This window comes from Hoplias malabaricus, chromosome 7, assembly GCF_029633855.1.
Source record: "Hoplias malabaricus isolate fHopMal1 chromosome 7, fHopMal1.hap1, whole genome shotgun sequence".
In the NCBI taxonomy this organism is placed as follows: domain Eukaryota; kingdom Metazoa; phylum Chordata; class Actinopteri; order Characiformes; family Erythrinidae; genus Hoplias; species Hoplias malabaricus.
This window is the reverse complement of record NC_089806.1, coordinates 40,275,941-40,297,232: the sequence shown is the minus strand read 5'-3', so window position 1 is coordinate 40,297,232 and position 21,292 is coordinate 40,275,941. Positions and strand designations below refer to the sequence as shown.

Below are 21,292 nucleotides of genomic sequence, written 5' to 3'. Positions count from 1 at the left end.
ACAATCACCCGGAGGAAACCCACACAGACACAGGGAGAACACACCACACTCCTCACAGACAGTCACCTGGAGCAGGAATCGAACCCACAACCTCCAGGTCCCTGGAGCTGTGTGACTGCCACACTACCTGCTGTGCCAAATAATTGCCCTAATAATTATTAGTCATTATGAAATAAGTGGTACCTTTAATATGTGTGAATACTTATTTTCTGAACCTCAAAAGACAGACGTTTAAATTCATATGAAAATGGTATAAGCTTCTAATAAATTGTATGTAGACAAACAGCATCACCTATGGAAATCTGTGTGTTCTTAAAATGAGAAGATGTTCATGACCAGGCAGGGATGCTTATTTTTTCAAGGCACTCTACACTTAATAGCACTGGATTTTATTATTGTTTTGCAGTCAGCTGTGCACTACATACACTACATAACAATCCATCATGTCATAGTTGGCATAACATCAACACTTGTTGTGACTGAGAATAACCATTACGAATAACAAAATTAACGATTTTTGGGACAAGATATTAACTGAAGAACAATATTTGAATGAATCCTGAACGACACCATTCACAATAATAGTCTGCCAAGCATTGACAACAACGACAAAAGTTAAATCAGATCAGGTATAAATCAGGTAATGTTTTTAACAGATGCCCTCAGTGGAAAAACAATAAAGCACCTGAACAGTATAATAATGAATAAAAGACGTATATGCGTATTTAATGTGCTACTCAGTGTCTCTAAACATGTCTGCGTTCAAGTGCCACACAGTGCTTCTTGAACACGTCAGTATTAGAAGGCGTGGCTTGATGTGGGAGGAGTTGGATGTGGGCGGAGTTGGATGTGGGCGGAGTTGGATGTGGGAGGAGTTGGATGTGGGCGGAGTTGGATGTGGGAGGAGTTAGATGTGGGAGGAGTTGGATGTGGGCGGAGTTGGATGTGGGCGGAGTTGGATGTGGGAGGAGTTAGATGTGGGAGGAGTTGGATGTGGGAGGAGTTGGATGTGGGAGGAGTTGGATGTGGGAGGAGTTTGATGTGGGAGGAGTTGGATGTCCAACTCCGCCTTCCTACAGGCTGCAGCGAGACATACTTGTGTTGTTTGGCTGCGGCCTGCGAGCAACAGGTTAGTCCTGAAACAATGGGGAAAACAACAGTGCCACCTTGTGATAGCTTTTCACCTGCTGGCCGCATTTCTGGATCAGGCTGCGTTTGTATTTGGATCAGATGGAATGCGAAAGAAAAGAAGAGATGAAATGAAGAAAAACACGTCACAGAAAACACGAGTGACTTGATCCACAAAAGCAGATTCAACAATTTATAAATTCATTTTAAATTCGACACTTTGACTTCAAACAAATGTATTTATTTTCGCATAAAATGATGATATATCTATGAAAACCAAAAGCATGTATTTGTGAATTTAACTGTATTTGTACAAATTGCAGACCGAAAACTGGCAGGAGAGGAAAATAGATGGAGTACGAAAATACGACTGGCGCCTTAAAATGGTGGAATACAAAAACGGGACATACATGTATCTTTTACGACGCTAAGAAACCTCCGTCCTTTTTATATGAGTTTAATAAGCAACCGAGCTTTTTGCCACACAGTACCACTGAAGGGGCGTGTCCCGGCAGGAAAGTGACATCAATGCATACCTTCCTCGTGTAATCCGATAAGTCCCACCCCCCTGCCATAGGATTGGGTAGAAATCCCGTCCTTCCGCGTTTTGCTCGCTGATTGGGTGAAAAGGCTCCTTTCCTGCGATCTGAGTGGCTAATACGGTTGAGGCAGCTGCAATAGGGTGGGAGCTGTGCTAATACGAGTGGAAACAAAAACCCAAAACCACCGTAGTTTAAGCATGTAGCGAGCTCAGCGTCGAAAACAAAATAAAAAGCTGTGCGTGTTTAAAGTCGGCCGCAATGTCGTCGAGTTGGAGAATATTCTCTACCGTCGTGTCTCTGACCGTCGTCTTTATTTCGACGTTTACGGAGACGCGGCAGCTGAGTACGGTAGGTGTTTTTGAGATAAATAACGGTCGTCAGTAACGGTCTGATTGTCTAGCTCTGTTATCAGCTACTGTATGTAACACTGAGCTTGTTTGTCTCTGTGTTCGTCATGTTGAGTTACTTTGCTTTGCCCCTGGTGTAAAGGCAGTACATAATCGACGGTCTTGGTGTAGTTAAGGTTTTAATGGTCATTTAACCAGGCTGCTAACCAGAGAAACCAGAGCCAAGTTTGGCCCAGTTTCACAACAGCGTCGCAGCGGATCTGAAAGGGGAACTCCACCATTTTTCCAAATTTCTTCGCAATTCAGACACGTGACTAAGTTTTAATAGGGTAAAACCGTGTGATATTCTTATTAGAATAACACTCTCAGTTCTGGGTTTAAGTTTCAGTATCTGGCTAAATGAGAAACACACAAGTCCAAACCTACAGCTTGAAATGATTGGTTCCTTGGGTGTATGACGTCACAAATCCCTTACTCTCTTAATCCATTTTTCAGTCTGTTTTTGGGAAGATTGCTCTTTCAAAGTGGAAATGATTAGCCATGGCGTTGTCTGCTTATTTCCGTCAGTAGTCTTTTAGCGCCTAAAGACAGCCACATGGACGTAGTAACAAACCAAGACACTTACTTTTCACGGCAGGGGGTCACAATGACTACAACATTAACACCAGCTTCTTGTTACATATCACCAGACAGAACGGTCTTCTGTGAGGATTATTTTGCCCTGTAATGAACTGCATACTTCTCTGTGGTGATGACTGTATATTTAATAATGTATATGTATCTTCAGTCACCAGGGGAGCTTTAAGAGGCATTACACTCTTTCTGGGAAATAACTTGAGCTCCCATTGCAAGAATTCTGCTGCCGTTAGAACTGAAATATTAATGGACACTGCAGCTTTAAAAAGTGTAGAGAAGGATGTGTTATGAAATGTTTCCTGTAAGAGCTGATTATCTAGAGTTGATGGAAGCAGTTCGGTGGCTTGTTAGTTAACTTCATCTTGATCAGAATTTGTGTTTTTCCACAGGAAAGTGTGTTCAATGTGACAGCCGTTAGCGAAAACAAAGAGTCATCTTACAATGTACAGGTAAGTTATCAGTGTTTCATGTTGTTGTTATTACGTTTGTCTCTCTTCTGGTGTGACCAGTGCATTTTTACTAACGTTGTCTAAGCAGAACAACAACTGTTTACTAGAGCTATGCAGTTTTGTTTCGTCACGATCATCGTGATGTGGGCACTCACAGCAGTCACAGGACGCGGGATGTGCAGTGTAAGGGAAATGGAATCAATCAAAACATGCTACATCTTGACTTCTGCTTGATACAAAAGGAGAACTCTCGCAGGTCTCATATTCCACAACTGATCTACAAGAGAAGCCTGTCTGATAGAATGACGTTAACTGCAATTTAGGGGGTTCTTGGATTCACAGAGTTGGTTGCAGTTGAGTGAGATGTGAAGGCTCTGCACCCACAGCTCGCCAGCAGTCATAATCTTTCCTCATCAGTCGACTTTAACTTGGATTGAAAGAGCAGTGTTATTAATTATGAATACAGTGCTGCCATGGAAAGTTGACCAGTGTATTCATTTCCCTGAGGTCCCCCACCAGCATCGCTTCAGACGAGCAGTCGCAGCACTCACCTGCTTTTAAAACAGATTATATATTAATAAAAATAAGTTTTAAATCAGTTGGGTCATTGTAAAAGCTCAGGTTTATTATTAAACTATGCTTATGTATTTATTTTGCCATTTCACAATATAATAATATGGCAGTGTCTAATATTTGTATGTATTTTTTTTTTTTGTACAATATGATGCAATCCGGCGGCACGGTGGTGCAGCAGGTAGTGTCGCAGTCACACAGCTCCAGGGGCCTGGAGGTTGTGCGTTCGATTCCCGCTCCGGGTGACTGTCTGTGAGGAGTTGGTGTGTTCTCTCTGTGTCTGCGTGGGTTTCCTCCGGGTGACTGTCTGTGAGGAGTGTGGTGTGTTCTCTCTGTGTCTGCGTGGGTTTCCTCCGGGTGACTGTCTGTGAGGAGTGTGGTGTGTTCTCTCTGTGTCTGCGTGGGTTTCCTCCGGGTGACTGTCTGTGAGGAGTGTGGTGTGATCTCTCTGTGTCTGCGTGGGTTTCCTCCGGGTGACTGTCTGTGAGGAGTGTGGTGTGTTCTCTCTGTGTCTGCGTGGGTATCCTCCGGGTGACTGTCTGTGAGGAGTGTGGTGTGTTCTCTCTGTGTCTGCGTGGGTTTCCTCCGGGTGACTGTCTGTGAGGAGTGTGGTGTGTTCTCTCTGTGTCTGCGTGGGTTTCCTCAGGGTGACTGTCTGTGAGGAGTGTGGTGTGTTCTCTCTGTGTCTGCGTGGGTTTCCTCCGGGTGATTGTCTGTGAGGAGTGTGGTGTGTTCTCTCTGTGTCTGCGTGGGTTTCCTCCGGGTGACTGTCTGTGAGGAGTGTGGTGTGTTCTCTCTGTGTCTGCGTGGGTTTCCTCCGGGTGACTGTCTGTGAGGAGTGTGGTGAGTTCTCTCTGTGTCTGCGTGGGTTTCCTCCGGGTGACTGTCTGTGAGGAGTGTGGTGAGTTCTCTCTGTGTCTGCGTGGGTTTCCTCCGGGTGACTGTCTGTGAGGAGTGTGGTGTGTTCTCTCTGTGTCTGCGTGGGTTTCCTCCGGGTGACTGTCTGTGAGGAGTGTGGTGTGTTCTCTCTGTGTCTGCGTGGGTTTCCTCCGGGTGACTGTCTGTGAGGAGTGTGGTGAGTTCTCTCTGTGTCTGCGTGGGTTTCCTCTGGGTGCTCCGGTTTCCTCCCACAGTCCAAAAACACATGCTGGTAGGTGGATTTGCGACTCAAAAGTGTCCATAGGTGTGAATGTGTGTGTCTGTGTTGCCCTGTGAAGGACTGGCACCCCCTCCAGGGTGTGTTCCCGCCTTGCGCCCAATGATTCCAGGTAGGCTCTGGACCCCCCGCGACCCTGAACTGGATAAGGGTTACAGATAATGAATGAATGAATGATGCAATCCTAGTTTAAACAGTAAACACCACAAGCTTGTTTCTACAGACTCTGAGGCATAGAACAGGACTTAAACGACCAATTCTGTTGCTCAATGTTGGCCGATTGTTTTCCAGATAAACCTGAGTGTGGCCATGATGGACAACCAGACCATGGTCAATGGAGTTCAACTCAAGCCCTCGGAAGTGACAAGGATGACCTGCCAGGCTTTGCTGTGTGAGTACGCCTTAAAAGAAACATGAATCCCTACTTAACTGTACAGTGTTTTTGATACTGTTCTTACATATGATGTGATCTAGGACTAAACCTTTCTATAGATAAGTGATAGGCAGCCACCTCAGCACCCAGGGATCAGGGGCCAATCAGCTGTGGGTTTGAAGCAGGAGGAATGAGCCATTCCTTCACTCCGTTGCTTGCGATATTTCTTCGCAGTGAAGGGACAATCTTTGAGTCCCAAGAATGCTTCTATTACCTTTAGGCCACAGCTACTTCATATTAATTCTCTTTAGATTCAGATGAATTTCCAAATATATTTTACTTGTATGAGATGCTCTTTTACATATTTCAGTTTTGTGTGTTATCGCAGTAGATGACAGTAATGCTACCTTCAGCGATGAGGATGGAGAGCTGGTCGACAGTGTGCTGAGACTGATGCTGGATCAGTCGTTTATGCAGAGTGAAGCAGGAGAAGAGGTGCTGCTGCTGACTTTGGGGCAGGAGATGATCCAGCTGGGCGAAGAAAAGGTAACTCATTTTAATTAGGTTATTATTTTATTGTTCAGAAGTATTTCTAGACACCCAAGGACACTTTTTACAATCATCATTTCATCCACTTGGAGAACTGAGTTAGGCAATAGTGGGGTTCCCCCAGGATAGAGTGTCAATCCATATCTGTGCATACACACCCATTCACTTACACTTACACCAGGATATTTTTTTTTAAGAGTAGCCAAAGAAAACGGAGACACCAGAGGAAACCCATGCACACACAGGGAGAACATGGAAACTCCACATAGACACAGACCACAGAGCACATGTTTATTTTGTTAAAGGATCTGACATTGAGAGGCATTCCCCTGTTGTATCTCCCAGTGTTGTAACTGAGAGAGGGGTGATACGTTTTGTAATTAAAATCACTGTATAGTTTTGTAAATATTGTAAGCACAATAAATAGTTAATTCTGTTTTGTCTATACAGTGTGTGCTAGTGCTGGGCGATATGAGCACACATCGATATCATGATTAATTGTACATTTTACCACGATTACGATTAATGAACGATTGTTTTGTTTTTGTATTTTTGATGATCTTTTTGACGAGGCTTGTGCTGTAAATATGCTCCAGTTTTAAAGCTGGGATATGTTTTCTAATGTTGCTGGGAGCTTGTTCCTCTCATTTTCTGAGTTCAGTTTGGTGTGTGGTTGCGATTGGTCGCTGAAACACAGCTGCTTGAGTCTCTTGGTCGGCCTCAGCTTTTAGGCTGCTTCCATGTGGCAGATAGGGGGCAGAAACATGTGACTACAGCTTGGTAGCGTGGTTTTAAAGGGACAGTACATGAACACACTGGGGACACAACAGAATACAAATAATCGATATAGACAATATGATGTCAATTAGAAGTTCTCAATGTCGATTTCGATTAATTGCCCAGCCCTAGTGTGTGCTAAGATATTGTCTTGTTTATTCACATTGTGCTCTGATTTTGAACCTGCAGGTGTGGCAGCCAGATGTGTGGGAGATGAAGATGCTATTGAACCAGAACTCTGAGGAGGTGACCAAGGTGCACGACATCTTCCCCATGTCGAAGAGCAAGATCTCAGCCATGCCGAGAGAAAACGACATCATTCTGAGTGATGAATCCATCTCTAAAACAGGTTTATCACAAGTTGTGATCTTAGTTTGTGAAACAAGTTTAATATGAGTCCTAGTAATGAAGAACAAAAGAAGGACATTTCATAACCACACTCACTCTTCTCATCTCCAGCTGAGGACCTGGTCCTGCACACTACCAGCCATTACCCTCTGAAACAGGCAGAAACAACCCAGGAGGAGATCGCTGCTCCTGGGAAACTGCCTGAGACACCCCTGCGTATGGACCCCAGCACTCTGTACGAGTCTGCACAGGAAGAAACAGTTAATCCAGACGACCTGCTGCCTGAGGTTCCTCTGAGGCAGTCCCCCTCCTCTTATAATGTGAGTGAGCAACACACACACACACACACGTCGACACCTTCCTCGTCCATTCCACCATGATTTTGAGCGTAAATAAGATGTTAAAACCAGAATATAAGTGAAATACTTCATATTCAATTGTTTAAATAAACAAAAGTGAGCTCGAAAGAATAACGTGGGATAAAAACGAGTGTATGCATCACTCGCTACAAACGACAGTGAGAGGGAGAGAGGAGGAAGAGGGCTGAGAGGCAAACCAGACGACAATTATCATTGCAAAACCTCTAAACACTACAGGTCCCATAATACAATCCAACAGCTTAAGGTTTCCAGGTGGCAGTACCCTATTAGTAAGAAGGAGAATTGTGGGCGGCACGGTGGTGCACCAGGTAGTGTCGCAGTCACACAGCTCCAGGGGCCTGGAGGTTGTGGGTTCGATTCCCGCTCCGGGTGACTGTCTGTGAGGAGTTGGTGTGTTTTTCCCGTGTCCGCGTGGGTTTCCTCCGGTTTCCTCCCACAGTTCAAAAACACACACGTTGCAGGTGGATTGGCGACTCAAAAGTGTCCGTAGGTGTGAATGTGTGTGTGTCTGTGTTGCCCTGTGAAGGACTGGCGTCCCCTCCAGGGTGTATTCCCGCCTTGCGCCCAATGATTCCAGGTAGGCTCTGGACCCCCCGCGACCCTGAATTGGATAAGCGGTTACAGATAATGGATGGATGGAGAATACATTGTATTTGCATTGAACTATGATCCCAACCCATACTGTGACGGATCAATAGGAATATGGGCATTGTTACAGTCCTTTGGAACAGTCTCTTTGCTCTTCTTCCTCTCCATTCATCTCCAACGCCGGGCTAAAATCCCTATCCGCTCTCAGAATGCTTTCATTCTCTTTTTATTTATTTAATTGAATTGAATTTGAATTGTCGACACGGTGGCACAGCAGGTTAGTGTCGCAGTCACACAGCTCCAGGGACCTGGAGGTTGTGGGTTCGATTCCCGCTCCGGGTGACTGTCTGTGAGGAGTTGGTGTGTTCTCCCCGTGTCTGCGTGGGTTTCCTCCGGGTGCTCCGGTATCCTCCCACAGTCCAAAAACACATGTTGGTAGGTGGATTGGCGACTCAAAAGTGTCCGTAGGTGTGAGTTTGTGAGTGAATGTGTGTGTCTGTGTTGCCCTGTGAAGGACTGGCGCCCCCTCCAGGGTGTATTCCCGCCTTGCGCCCACTGATAGGTAGGCTCTGGACCCACTGTGACCCTGAATTGGATAAGCGCTTACAGAGAATGAATTAATGAATGAATTTGAATTGTAGAGCGTGTTAAAAGTGCTATATAAGCACCCCTAATAACTACTCCCTTCTGTCTGTCACTGTGCAGGTGGTGTGTCGATGGGTGGAAGAGCTGAGGGATAGACTGAGGCGCTTCTGCTCCGAGTCCCTGCCTCTCTTCTTCCTCATCATGTGGGTGGTGGTTGTGGGGGTCGTGGGCTCCGCCGTCATCATCAAGATCCTGGACCTCTTGTTTCCAACTTGTGAACACAAGTATGACCGCTCTCCAGATTTGAGGTCCTCGTTAACAGATTGTAGAACTGCGGTTGTAACCTTGCTTTTGTTTTCCTTCACCAGGGGATTCTTTCACCTGAACCCTGAGACCCTGATGCCTGAAGAGGAGAAGCAGAGTCTGGTGGAGAATGTGGAGATAGAGGTGGAGATGGAGACAGAGGAGAAGAGCAGCGTGAGGGAAGACTTGTACTGATCTTTCTTTTATCTGTGGCATTTCACTTTAGAGGGATGCTATCAAAGTTTTTTTTTTTTTTTTTTTTTTGTCCCTTTCCAAATGTAGCACTTTATAAAATCAGTTTGATTTCTTGGAATTTCTTTGTTTATTGATGTTCGGTTTCAGTGAGGCATCACTTAATATTTACCTTGAACAACTCTCTGGGGCCTGTTTCATGTGGAGAAGGTTCCTCACCTGTTAATTTTGAAGTCATACTGATTAAAGAAAGCAGTTTCAAGGCATTAATTATCCTCGCATTAAAGCATGCGAAAAAGTGCTGTATATTACCAGACAGTCTTGTGAATCAAGAGGATAGCAATCGCCGATGGGTCCAAAATATTCAGAAGTCCTGAAAGTAACCAGCCATGGAGTGAGTGGGTTAGCAGTTCAGCATTAGTTTAAGCCACGATATAGTCTGCTACACTTGTGGGACAGAACATACAGGGTTAAATTAATATTATCTGGCTAAGTTCGAGATCCTGCTTTGTTTGGCAGGGCCTTGATTTCTTATTTGTATTTACAGTGCTACTGCGTTGTGCCTATGGACAAATATATTGTTGTACATGATGTGAACGTTATGTAATACAAAATCGGATGTGGTGTAATTCTGGGACACCGTTCTTATTTCTATCAAAATCAATCAAGATGTTTTTCCATGATTAAGATTATTAACGTACACCTCCAAAGAGGCCACTGTCCACAAGCATTTCTAGTTACAGTTGGTGTAAGAGAAAAAAAAATAGTTTGTGAATTTTCTGATAAAGCCTCACAAAGATACAGGCACCTTTTGAAACACAGAACGTTTTGCTGTTTTGTTTAAATGCTGGTGGGTGGCTCTGTGTGCGCTTCTCTGACCGTGGGTGGGTGGGATTTAAACGGGGTTGCACTCTAATGTGACTCGTGGCACAGAGTTGTTGGAGTAATGTTAAATTTAGGTTTGGTCGGCTCGCTAACCAGTTAATTCAGCTTTGTATTATAATGTCCAAGGACACTGTCAGACCTGTCCGTGAAACTAAAGAGGAAAATTAATTTATACCTCACTTACGTTCACATGCTATTTATATTTCACAGAGAAATGAAATGTGTTTTTTGCTCTTGATCAGATGTTAGCATTATGGTAGTACGAGGTTATCAACAGCATGTAAACCAAGATTGCAATGCGTCATGTGCTTGCATCAAGTTTAATAAAATGAAATGTTGTACGTGTGGTCTGATCAATACAGTAATATTGTCCAGTATAAATTTCCCTTACAGAACACGTGAACAATCTTTCAGTTCAGAAATAAGAAACAGCAGCACTTCATGTTAATATTTTATTCTATTATAAAAATCTTTATTATGTCGAAATAATTATATCACAAAACAACAGACAGTGAACATAAAGGAAAAAGTCAAAAACGTGTCTTAGTTTTTGGTCATCGATGTTTCGGAAAGAGATCCTATGCTTCAAAACGTGGCCTCAGTCGGTATAAAAATGTACAAATCAATAAAGCAAACTGCTTGCATAGTTTAATCACTACAGAAGGCCACTGATCTGCAGCAGCGTAAAGAAATAAACCTGAAAGTAAGTGACACCTCGGATCATTGGCATTGTAATTTCAAAACATTCCGATAGTCAACAGAAGTACAACTGATTTGGTATATCAAGAAAATCACAACCAATCATCGCTCTAAAAGACTTGCTACTCAATTGCTTTAAATGAAACAACCTTTAAAGGGTAACTACACCCCCCCCAGATTCAGCCAACTCTCCCTCTGTTTGAATACGCCAAAATGGTAGGGGCTGGGTACTGTGTGGTGTTCCTTTAGCTTCCGTAATCAGAAACACCCCACATTGAAGAAATGAAAATGGCCACTACCCTCCACATCTACAGCATCATCAGCTGACAGGTACAGTGGCTTACTTTGTCATCATCTACACCAAAGGGGGGCAGTGTAGAGGCAGATCTGACCACAACAACAATGTTTGGTAACATTTTAAAATTTAAGAGAGTTCTATAAATTTCATTACTCCAAACAACACAACTGTTCTTAGGGGGTGTAGTTGCCCTTTACTTTAAGAAGGAAAGACATTTTCAGGTAAGGCAGTTGAAATAGTTCCCCAAATCCCTTCAGATCTGAAAAAGCACTCCTCTGTTTCATCTCTGAAGTAAAAGTGCTGAAAGACCACACATGGGTTCTTAGTGTTCATAACCCTATAAATAAGACATTGTGATTGTAAATGTGATTCCACAGCACCACTGTTTCCCCAGAACGCATTTTATGTCCAGGTCCTGGACTACAACGGACCCCTAGGGGGTGAATTTTTGACCTAGCTAAATTGGGACATCAGCACCTAAGCTAGTCACAGATCACGGCAACTCCAGTAAAGCCACAGTAATTGGACCCTAGTAGGCTGTTATAATTGAAATGATCATCTACAGAACTTTAATACTGCCCCCAGGGGGTCAGCAGGAGCCAAACTCCGCGATCCACTTATCGTATTTCTCCAAATCAGCAGCGGAGACCGACTTGGATACTTTCTTCAGAGCAGTCTCAAAGTCCTCCATGGTTGTGGGCATGTGCATCTCATCTTTGGAAATGTTGCGGATCTCCTCAGGGGTCAGTCCCTCGATCCTCCGCCTCATTGCCATCAAAGACGCATCCCTGGCGACACACGCACTGTTAATTTCTTTTAAAAAGCTGTATAGCAACTTTTTTGAAAGTAGGGACTAAGATAGATGACAATTGTGGGAAAATCAAATGTGGCCCATACCTGCAAACGTTAGTGATGTCTGCCCCTGAATACCCCTCCATCTGCTCCGCAATCTTGTCCAGATCCACATCATTAGCCAGCTCCAGCTCTTTTAGATTGATCTTCAGCAGGTCAACACGACCTTTACCTTCAGGTCAAGTACACAAACACACACTTTAAAACATTAATAGCTCATAGTAATACTACCAATACTTTAAAGCATTAATCAGTATCATCCTCATTCATTTTTTAGCAGATTAACTTTTATAGAAACCATTCTAGTGTCCCAAGCGATGCCCATTCACTACAATACAGGGGACTATTGTGGAGTTACAACATTTTGTATAGTTTTGTGCATAATTTACATTGCAGTTAACCAATTACACAATACATCGCCATATGTAGAGTACTACTGATATACTCTAGCAGATAGAGGATACTCATAATACATTGTGATGTTTGCTAAACACCCACACGAGATTGTGTCTAAAATAATCACTATTCAGCTCATTATAATAGTGCACTATGTAGTGAAGAATGTAGGGAATAGTGTGTAAGGAGTCAAATCAAAAGTAACATTTAGTTAGAGTTTATTTCAGTTATACACAATAAATACTTTTAATTAGAAGAGAAAAAAAATGTATATATAAAATAAAATAAAATAATAATAATAGTAACCAAAAAGTTGCAGGCTGAAGCTTTTGCTACCCTTTTTAACTATGATACCTTTCTTTTAAGTTCTGTTCTTAACAATAGAGAGTCATGTTCACTGAAAGGAAAACATTTTATATCATACATAAAAAAATAATAATTTCTCATTTTTATAAGCGTCTACTGCCTTATTTCCATTTTTTTTTTTATTTGTTAATTTACCACGCACTGTACTTGGGCCAATGCAAAGGATGCTGGGTACTGTAGTGCTTAAAGGTATTGGATCACATTGGGTTTTGCCAAATATTTAACTAATGCAGTTTGGGATGAGAATCTAATCTGACGCCATTGTCAGTGAACATATTCTTCAATTCTACGTTCAGTTATTTCAAGGATGGGGTTTAGTCTTCTGGCAATAAAACAAACTGCCCATGGCTCGGATTATTAATGCTTAGTAGTCTTCTAAGACCACCTAATGACATTTCCCTTGGTCTTACAAGATGCACAGGGTATATTCAATGTCGTGTCCAAATCTATTTTGACAATCTTTGAGCCAACATGTTAAGGGTGGGTCGGAAAAGATACTACAGTCCCAGTGGGTTAAGCCAGTTCTTTGTGCTATAAGAATCCGGTCGCAGAACATCAGCTCAAGTTCTCAGAGCTCTTTCCCCTCCTGCAGTCTTACAGCCCTTACACAACAGCCAAGTGTTAAACAAGTGGTCACAACAAATTGCTGCATTCTGACTACAGTGGTACCTGAGGGAAGTGGGATGTAGATCCTTTTCTCCAGTCGGCGTCTCAGAGCTTCATCAATGTCCCAGGGGAAGTTGGTGGCGGCCAGGACCATCACCATTTTAGACGGGTCGTTTTCGGACGTTCCTCCAACACCTGCATGGACCAATCGGTAAATAAAACATTAATCAATTGCTATTTTACATATTTTACACAACATTAGCAGTCTGTAGGAGTCTTTTGGGCCCAAGTGTGATTTACTGCACAAATATGATTGTTTTGTGAAGTCAATCGTATTGTCTTTTTAATGCTGTTTGTATCTGACACAAGTTCAGAGAGCACTCACTCCAGAACTGAGCCAATTTCTCGAATCAGAACTGAACATGTCTGATTAAGTGTTTTCTTGCTGTTCACATCCCCATACCAAAGACCAGATTTAGGCCATATTTACCTCTAAATTAGCCTTGGAAACTCTATAGCTTTATAATGGGTTTCTACTTCTGAGTTCGTCACGTTCAACTGCATACGTACCATCCATCTGCACCAGTAGTTCAGCTTTGACCCGCCTGCTAGCCTCATGCTCCTCTGAAGTTCCTCTGCGGCTGCACATTGAGTCGATCTCATCGATGAAGATGGTTGTTGGAGCATAAAACCGTGCCTTTAGACCCACAACAGAGACACCAAACACGTTTAAGCAGAGCGCATTTGACAGTTCGCATTCCACATTATAACGTTATAAAGAAAATTCTTCAGTAAAATGTGTATTCACCATTTCAAACAGCAGCCGCACAAGTTTCTCAGACTCCCCTCTGTATTTGGAGGTGAGGGTGGAGGACGAAACATTAAAGAAGGTGGTCCTGCACTCTGTTGCTACTGCCTTCGCCAGCAGGGTCTTTCCAGTGCCTGGCGGTCCCACCATCAGCACGCCCTGAAACACAAAAACAACGTTAATGGCTTAGCATTCCCTGCACTAAAAGGCACAGTTTGAACAAGCAGGCTAATGTTGGGAGGTCTCAACCCCATCGAACTTCATCTGTACCTTCCACGGTCGTCTGATTCCCTTAAAGAACTCCGGCATCCACATGGGGAGGACCACCGCCTCCTTCAGAAGCTTCTTTGCCTCCTCCAGGTCTGCAATGTCATCCCTGGGGGGGGTGGAGTTTCAGTAAACATCATGATCTAGTGGCACGCACATGCTAATATTTACACAAAGGCACAAGACCATGTTGTAATGACAAAATGGAAACGTCGAGCATGTTGTGTTGGTAGATCACTGTTTTATGAGTAGCTGAGTCTATTGGTCTTTTTTGTTTGACCGAGGCAGGTATGGCTTTTGTAAATGAACACACACCCAACAGAGATCATATTTCACTTAAACAGACGTAGTTGGAGTCTATATGATCTTCTCAAAAGAAATAAGAACAATCAAAAAGGAGCAATATTGAGGTTTTGGTTCAAGACTCGCTTGTTTTTTTAATCTAATTTTAATAATCTCTTGTAAGAGCTAAGATTTCACACGTAAGGCCCTTTGACGCCTCAGTGAACCCAAATCTGTGGTTTATTCAAGTAGGTTAATCTGGCTCTTGTAACAAACAATACACATGTACAAAGCTCCCTGAGAATTGCACTCCAGTGACCACTGAACGGCCCACAGCTTCCGCTGTATTTCCCCCTTTTTTGTGTAAACAATGCAGGCTCATTTTTACATGATATTCCCAGAGATGATGATTTGGGCAAATCTACTTACACACAGTGAAACTAGCATCGACAAAGATCAGATAAATCTATGAATCTCTCGAGCAAACATTATATTGACCACATGAGGTATGTCTGTTTTGCAAATAATGATTTAAAGCAATGGAAGCTCTCTGGTGTTGTCCAAACAAGCACATGCTAACTGCTCAGGAGCTCAGTGTGGGTTTTTCTATTATTGTTTGGTTGCGTATTTCTTTATAAACGGTGTGAGAATAAAGTGAGAGGAAATAAGAACTCAAGGAGAGGAACACACCACTTCACGTTGGGGTTCTGGGAGATGATGTCTCGCTCCAGTGTCTCGATCAGGTCTTTGTCCTCCCCTCCTCTGTCAAACCTCTTCACCTCTGTCTCTGAGACTTCAGGTTTGTTCTGTGGATGAAGGAGGAGGGAGAATGTTAGAGCACTGATGGCGAGTCAAAGCAACTATAAGAATGTAAAAAAAAATGTTAAAAAGTCAGCTCAACTCCGACTGATTCACGAAGAGAGTAAAGTGAAAAAGTAAACCAAACCAAATCACATACATGCAATAAAAACAACAACAAGGTGCTAAATAAGCCTGGGTTTAGACTGTAGATGTGATATTTAGCACATGTTTAATCTCTCTGGCATCTGCCTGCATTTGCTGAGATGGAGGAAACCGGTACCACAGGCTGGGGTTTCTGTCAATACAGCTAAACGCGCTCGCTAAAGTGTGAAGTTACAGTGAGTATGAGACACAGAGCATGGGAGAGCTTATTAAAACACACAGAAGAACTTGGTAATTTCAGGCCGTTTACACTCCTCCAACCTTACCTTGTCCTCTTTCTGTCTCGGCACATTCTCTCTCTTCTCTTTGCCCTTTGGAGGTTTTGCTCGATCACCGTTGGGGACACGTGGTGACTGTCGGTGCTGGGGACGAGGACCAACACTCAGTCTGTTGCCGTGAGGTTTACCTTCTTTGTACGGTGCTGGAGCCCTTCGTACTGCACCAGGAGATGGCCTGAAAACAGCAACACGCACATTTGCATTCTAGTTATAATCAGCTTATAGGGGATTGATATGACAAAAATATAAATATCACAGTACTTCCAAAATTGTATCTGTACAGACAACAACTTTGCTCTTACACCCAATGGAGCTATGACCTAGACGTCCTACAAACATCTTTAAGCAAACCCTATAAATGTTGTTAAAACATTAATTTGTTCAAAAATTCAACATTTGTACGTTTCAACATACTGTCTTTTTAAAATCTGTTTGATGTTCTCAATAAACCTGAGCTGAAAGTTGGAGGAAACAAGTTGAGCGTACTCTGTTTTAATATTATTTTGCTGACCGACGTAAAGCTGCATAATCTGATGTTAGTCTAACTTTAGTTGCCCTCATTTTTATTAAAAAAAGCTGTGGTAAAGTAGAAAATAACCAAAGCTGAATTGACATTAAAGGAGCTGTATCATGGATGCTTATAATCAAGCTTCTCAGGAGAAGACTTCTCTTACGACCAAACCATTTAAAGGCTAAGCAGCAGCAATATGAAAGTGTCAAACAAATAAATACAGTGGAATTTGAGTTCCTAACTTGTGTTTATTGATAGTCAGAAAACATGTTATTTCTTACTAATTGAAGGAATAAGGTTTAAAAGACCATTGTTTTAGTTGGTGTTAGTTAACGTTAGCTTGACTCGCTAAACTCGGTGGCTCAGATTATACTCGGCTACGTAGCTGCATTACGGAGGTTTATAGTGTCGGATGAATTCGAGTTCGACTTCGATCACATTTACAAGAATAACGGTACCTCTACATTTGAGTTTAGCTTATTGCTAGGCTATTGTCATGAATAATGTTGGTTATTTAGCTAGATACTGTCATAACAGTCAGTCATAACGGTGTTTTACCGCGGCGTTGTTCAGCTGTTGTCCACCAGTGACGTCACGGTCGCGTTCAAGAATTTCCGTAGGGAGCTCGGGTTTTTCCGTCAATTTAATAAAATTGTCAGTTTTAAAGCAAATTAAGCTGCTATTTTCATTTTAATTCATACTTATATCTGTCAGTAACTAAAATAATGTGAAATATTCATGGAGGTCCATTAAGTGGTGCCTAGCCTTTAAGGAAGTTAAAACCTGAGCAGTTCTGAAATGGCTTCCTTGTTATTCTCATTCAAACATTTTTTAAATCAGAGGAGATTAAATTACCCATGGGATTTAAATAACCTTAAATGGAAGAACAAAAGAAGGCACAAGTCCAACTGAATGTGTGTAGGCCAACTTCTGCCACATGAAAATTAATCCACTTCACATGACAGCTGTGCTGGAGGTCCTAGCCCTCAGTATAAACACTCAGCAAAGCCCACTGTGCCCGAGTAGCAAAACACAGCGTGAAAAAAATAAGGGAAAACTTCCTTCGCAGCAGCAAAGGACTTTTAACTAATGTTGAAATAGGTTAAAAAAAACTAACAAACGTTATAAATCAAATTTGAGTGCAGTTTAACAAGCAATTATTTGCCAACCTTCAATCATAAACACTATCAAAACTATCTGATTACTAACTCAACAGACAGGAACATCCTCAAACTCAACAAATGGGGCTGGAATACCTATGCTCCACCTGAACAGGCATAATGTCGTTTTCTTGGCTGAAACTGCTCGGCTTGGCCGGAGCAGCCTCCAGCTGGAAACTCTCCAGCGTCCTCATGATGTCCCTCACATGCTTGCTTTCCTCGCTGATCTCCTGCCAGACCTGAACAGGACACACAAGAGATCACAACAATGATTTCTGTTTGCACACCAAACCACTGAGCCTCACCTGCAGCCTTTTGTTTGCTGAAGTGCATCATGAGGGCAGATCAAACAGAAACCACTGCCTTTGGGAAGGAAACAATGTCCAGTGTCTCCGATGTTAGCATGAAAGTGCCCAGGAAGGCCAAACACTTACCTGTTGCCATTTCTGTTGCACAGACGATTCCCGTACTGAATACAAATATTTCTTAATCTGCTCCAACACTCCTTCATAACAAACCACCGCTGAGCTGTAGTTCCCCAGCAGCGCATACTCTCTGGCCAGTTTTACATTCTCACTGATCTCCAACAGACTCATTCTAAAAGAAGACTGTGACAGACAGACAGACAGAGAGAGAGAGAGAGAGAGAGACATAGAAATAGAGAGAGAGAGAAAAAGAGAGAGAGAAAAGAGAGACAGAAATAGAGAGAAAGAAAGAGAGAGAGAGAGAAAAGAGACAGAAATAGAGAGAAAGAAAGAGAGAAAAAGAGAGAGAGGAAAGAGAGAGCGAGAGGAGAGAGAGAGAGAGAGAGAGAGAGAGAGGAAAGAGAGAGAGAAAAGAGAGAGAGAGAGGAAATAGAGAGCGAGAGGAGAGAGAGAGAGAGAGAGAGAGAGAGGAAAGAGAGAGAGAAAAGAGAGAGAAATAGAGAGAGAGAAAAAGAGAGAGGAAAGAGAGAAAATCAACAAATACATAAATAAAAAGTATAATATTTCACTGACTGATTTACTGGTAGAATTCAATTGTTCTCACGGTAGTAAACACTTATTTACACATGTTTAAATATTTTTTACATATATTTCCATAAGGAATAATATATTTACAGACTATAAAACAGTTCAACATCATGTAACATTTATTTATACTTGAGTTAAACTGATTATATTGACGTTAATGCTACAAAAAGTGCTAATTTAGCAGCTTTAATATTAAAACATTATAAGAAAACAAGCTACAAATGAATTTAACAAAAGTTGGCTTATTTGAACTTTCCGCTCCACCTTAAACGGCGCAGGAGTTCTATTGCTATTTAAGGTGGAACGATGAATTCAAGAGAACAAGCCGAGTAAAACTGACTGCTGTTGTGCGAGGAAAGTTAGAAAGTCTTACTTGCTGCAGCGCTGCGGAGGAGAAACATTTACAGGCTGTGAGAAGAAGCGTCGGGCAGAGACAGCGAACCGCCAATAACTTTATTAAGAGTTTAATTTAAGCTCTTTTAGGTAAAGCCGCTGCTTTAGGAAAAAAGACAGAGAGCAGCTTCAACTCACACCTACACCAGCAACCGCCGTCTGACTGCACTACATAATAAAAGTCCCTTATAAACGGTCGACTGAAGCGCTGAAAAGGTTTTATTTGTGTGTCGAGTGTGTCAACGTCTTAATGTACTCCATAAATAATATGGAGTCTTGCGGGGACATCCCTTAACAAATGTTAACAGGGGTTTGAACAATTTAATAAATGCCTGGGAATGAGTCTGGAGTCTGTCTCTCAGCCACTTGTCTGACACCCCTTGATATTGTTAATAAATACAGGCGTTTAACTTGTGATAATGACTTACTTTCTCCAAATAATGACATTTTCTTAATAATCTAAATAGAGCCATATTTTCTAGAAATATTGGCATAATATTTTCAAATAGGTATGTGCTTTCTCAAATTATTCATTCATTCATCTATTATCTGTAACCCTTATCCAGTTCAGGGTCACGGTGGGTCCAGAGCCTCCCTGGAATCATGAGAAGGGTATCTCTGCAGGCCGGAGGCAGCTCCAAGTGGGAGGTACAGCTCCAATTGGGCCGTAAATCTCCAAGTGAGCGCGGAAGAACATTTTAAGCACGACTCAAGCATGCTGGCTTCGAGATATGTAGTTGTCGTAAAGGCTCTGGAGACGACCCAGAGGCTAAAGAACCTTTTTTATTTGTTTTTAAAAACAGGGCTGATATGGAGCTGTTTCTATGAGCTTGGAGCTTGTGTTGATGAGCAGGGTCTCAGGGTCAATGCGATGTTTGTGGTTACGCCATGCCCCTCACCCCAGAATTTTTAAGACATGGAAACTGGACTCTAGGGCCCTCACCTCAATTCTTAAGGCACAGATACTAGACTGCAGGGCACCTTATACACCACAGTTCAGACAGTGTGTATAGTTTGATACTTTTAAAAACCTAGGCTGTCTGGTTAACTGTGACGTCCTGCTTTGTGTAAAATGCCCTGCAACAAAATAGGTATTCTAGTTATTTTCGTTCTTCTAACAAATTTCTATAACTAATGCAGCTCAAATTGCTCTGTTTGAGCATTGTTTGGAAGTTTAAGAGAATGTCAGTGAGTTCTTTGGGATACTGTGTTAGATTATTGTGTATTTTGCAGTACAGCTCTGTGCCTGGTGACCATGTAATAACTGTTTTGTTTTCAGTATTAATATTGTATCTTGTAAACATTGAGTACATTGTATGGAGTACATTTTCAGCATTATGTGACATACAGGCTTGTTTGTGGTTGGCTTAATATGTGAAATTCTCGCAATAAATAAAGAGAATAACCATTTAACTGAGACCTACATGTATTGAGAATGATAATGTTTGCTTACATATAGGCTACTACTCACTTCCTAACAAGAGACATGACAGTAAATATGGGTTCATCAGCACAGCTCAGTGCTGGGGTGCTATATATTCTTCGCCTGGCATTAGGTTCATGTTTCTTTACTCCAAAGAATCCAATTCTATTGTCAGTGTTTCTCTACAGGGATTAGAGAGGCAGTGTGTGCACATCTGTGTTAGTAACGGTTGCAACTTAATGTAGAATATATTCAATACAAATTTGTCCTCAAATATTTGTACATATGGTGTATTTCTGAAATAAATTAAACTGAATAAATGAACTATATTAAAATAAATTGATAGCCCTTCGGGCGGCGCGGTGGTGCAGCAGGTAGTGTTGCAGTCACACAGCTCCAGGTTGTGGGTTTGAGCCACACTCCATGTGACGGTATGTGAGGAGTTGAATTAGATAAGCAGTTTCAGACAATTTCCTGAAAGATTGCACCACTATCTTGGAATTCATTAAACCATAACTACATTACAGTGAATTTCCATCTTATTAAGTTCACCTTGTTGCTACATGCACTGACTCTATTGTCATTTACACCCACTATGACTGATTATTTGCAAATTATTAGCATCATTTCTCCCACGTCCATTAATGGAAAGGAGCTGCTTTAAATATTTATTTGAATAGTGGGCCATAAGTGTTACTTAAGGGTTTACACATTTAAACTGATTATAATCCAATACTGTGCTGAGTACAAAACAAATAATACAGTCCTATAGTTCTGTAATCAAATTAAAATAATGATTGTAGACATGAGAGACCTAATGGATTTCATAAGTTTGCAGTTCACCCCATAATCAGATTACCACAAATATATAATTAAAATATCAGAAGTGCTATGTATTTCGTTTTCACTGAAATGTAATATTTTAAACTACAACTAGTAGAGGGTACCTAGTTCTGTTGGAGATAAACTATGCCTTTTTTTCAAAACATAAAGGCTGCATTTACTACATTTGCCTTCCCACAAAACATCTAGATCCCCCACTTTCTGGTTTCTACCCACTTGCTGCGTACGCCCCTCCCACTTGCTGGTTTCCGCCCACTTGCGGGCCTCCGATATGTACTTGGGAATCATTGGGCGCAAGGTGGGAATACACCCTGGAGGGGGCA

General features: G+C 42.1%; 2 protein-coding genes across 3 annotated transcripts; one reads left to right on the top strand and one right to left on the bottom strand.

Annotated features, from left to right (window-relative positions):
• Positions 1-1,820: 1,820 nt before the first annotated feature.
• Positions 1,821-10,169, top strand: ginm1 (glycoprotein integral membrane 1). Of its 2 annotated transcripts, none has more exons than XM_066677096.1 (8): positions 1,821-2,018; positions 3,043-3,102; positions 5,123-5,222; positions 5,596-5,750; positions 6,720-6,879; positions 6,990-7,198; positions 8,552-8,715; positions 8,800-10,169. In XM_066677096.1, the coding sequence occupies exons 1-8, from the start codon at positions 1,929-1,931 to the stop codon at positions 8,927-8,929; spliced, it is 1,068 nt and encodes a 355-aa protein (XP_066533193.1). In that variant the 5' UTR covers positions 1,821-1,928; the 3' UTR covers positions 8,930-10,169. The 2 variants fall into 2 exon arrangements, with proteins under 2 accessions (XP_066533193.1, XP_066533192.1); XM_066677095.1 differs by having other exon boundaries at positions 1,822-2,018; positions 5,593-5,750; positions 8,800-10,167.
• Positions 10,170-10,239: 70 nt separating this feature from the next.
• Positions 10,240-18,847, bottom strand: katna1 (katanin p60 (ATPase containing) subunit A 1). The gene is made up of 11 exons (XM_066677094.1): positions 18,684-18,847; positions 17,732-17,905; positions 17,394-17,536; positions 15,615-15,801; positions 15,076-15,191; positions 14,107-14,212; positions 13,837-13,995; positions 13,599-13,725; positions 13,092-13,223; positions 11,706-11,832; positions 10,240-11,596 (listed from the first exon to the last, which is right to left on the bottom strand). The coding sequence occupies exons 2-11, from the start codon at positions 17,891-17,893 to the stop codon at positions 11,398-11,400; spliced, it is 1,458 nt and encodes a 485-aa protein (XP_066533191.1). The 5' UTR covers positions 17,894-17,905; positions 18,684-18,847; the 3' UTR covers positions 10,240-11,397.
• Positions 18,848-21,292: the final 2,445 nt, after the last annotated feature.

What these genes read in the sequence shown, in the direction of transcription:
- katna1 (XM_066677094.1), bottom strand. Translation starts at nt 17,893, where the DNA reads ATGAGTCTGTTGGAGATCAGTGAGAATGTAAAACTGGCCAGAGAGTAT. An exon ending in CAGAACCCCAACGTGAAGTG is followed by an intron (nt 14,213 to 15,075) that starts GTGTGTTCCTCT and finishes CACCCCCCCCAG; the next exon opens with GGATGACATTGCAGACCTGG. An exon ending in CTACATCCCACTTCCCTCAG is followed by an intron (nt 11,833 to 13,091) that starts GTACCACTGTAG and finishes CTTGACCTGAAG; the next exon opens with GTAAAGGTCGTGTTGACCTG.
- ginm1 (XM_066677095.1), top strand. Translation starts at nt 1,929, where the DNA reads ATGTCGTCGAGTTGGAGAATATTCTCTACCGTCGTGTCTCTGACCGTC. An exon ending in AGTCATCTTACAATGTACAG is followed by an intron (nt 3,103 to 5,122) that starts GTAAGTTATCAG and finishes ATTGTTTTCCAG; the next exon opens with ATAAACCTGAGTGTGGCCAT. An exon ending in TTTCCAACTTGTGAACACAA is followed by an intron (nt 8,716 to 8,799) that starts GTATGACCGCTC and finishes TTCCTTCACCAG; the next exon opens with GGGATTCTTTCACCTGAACC.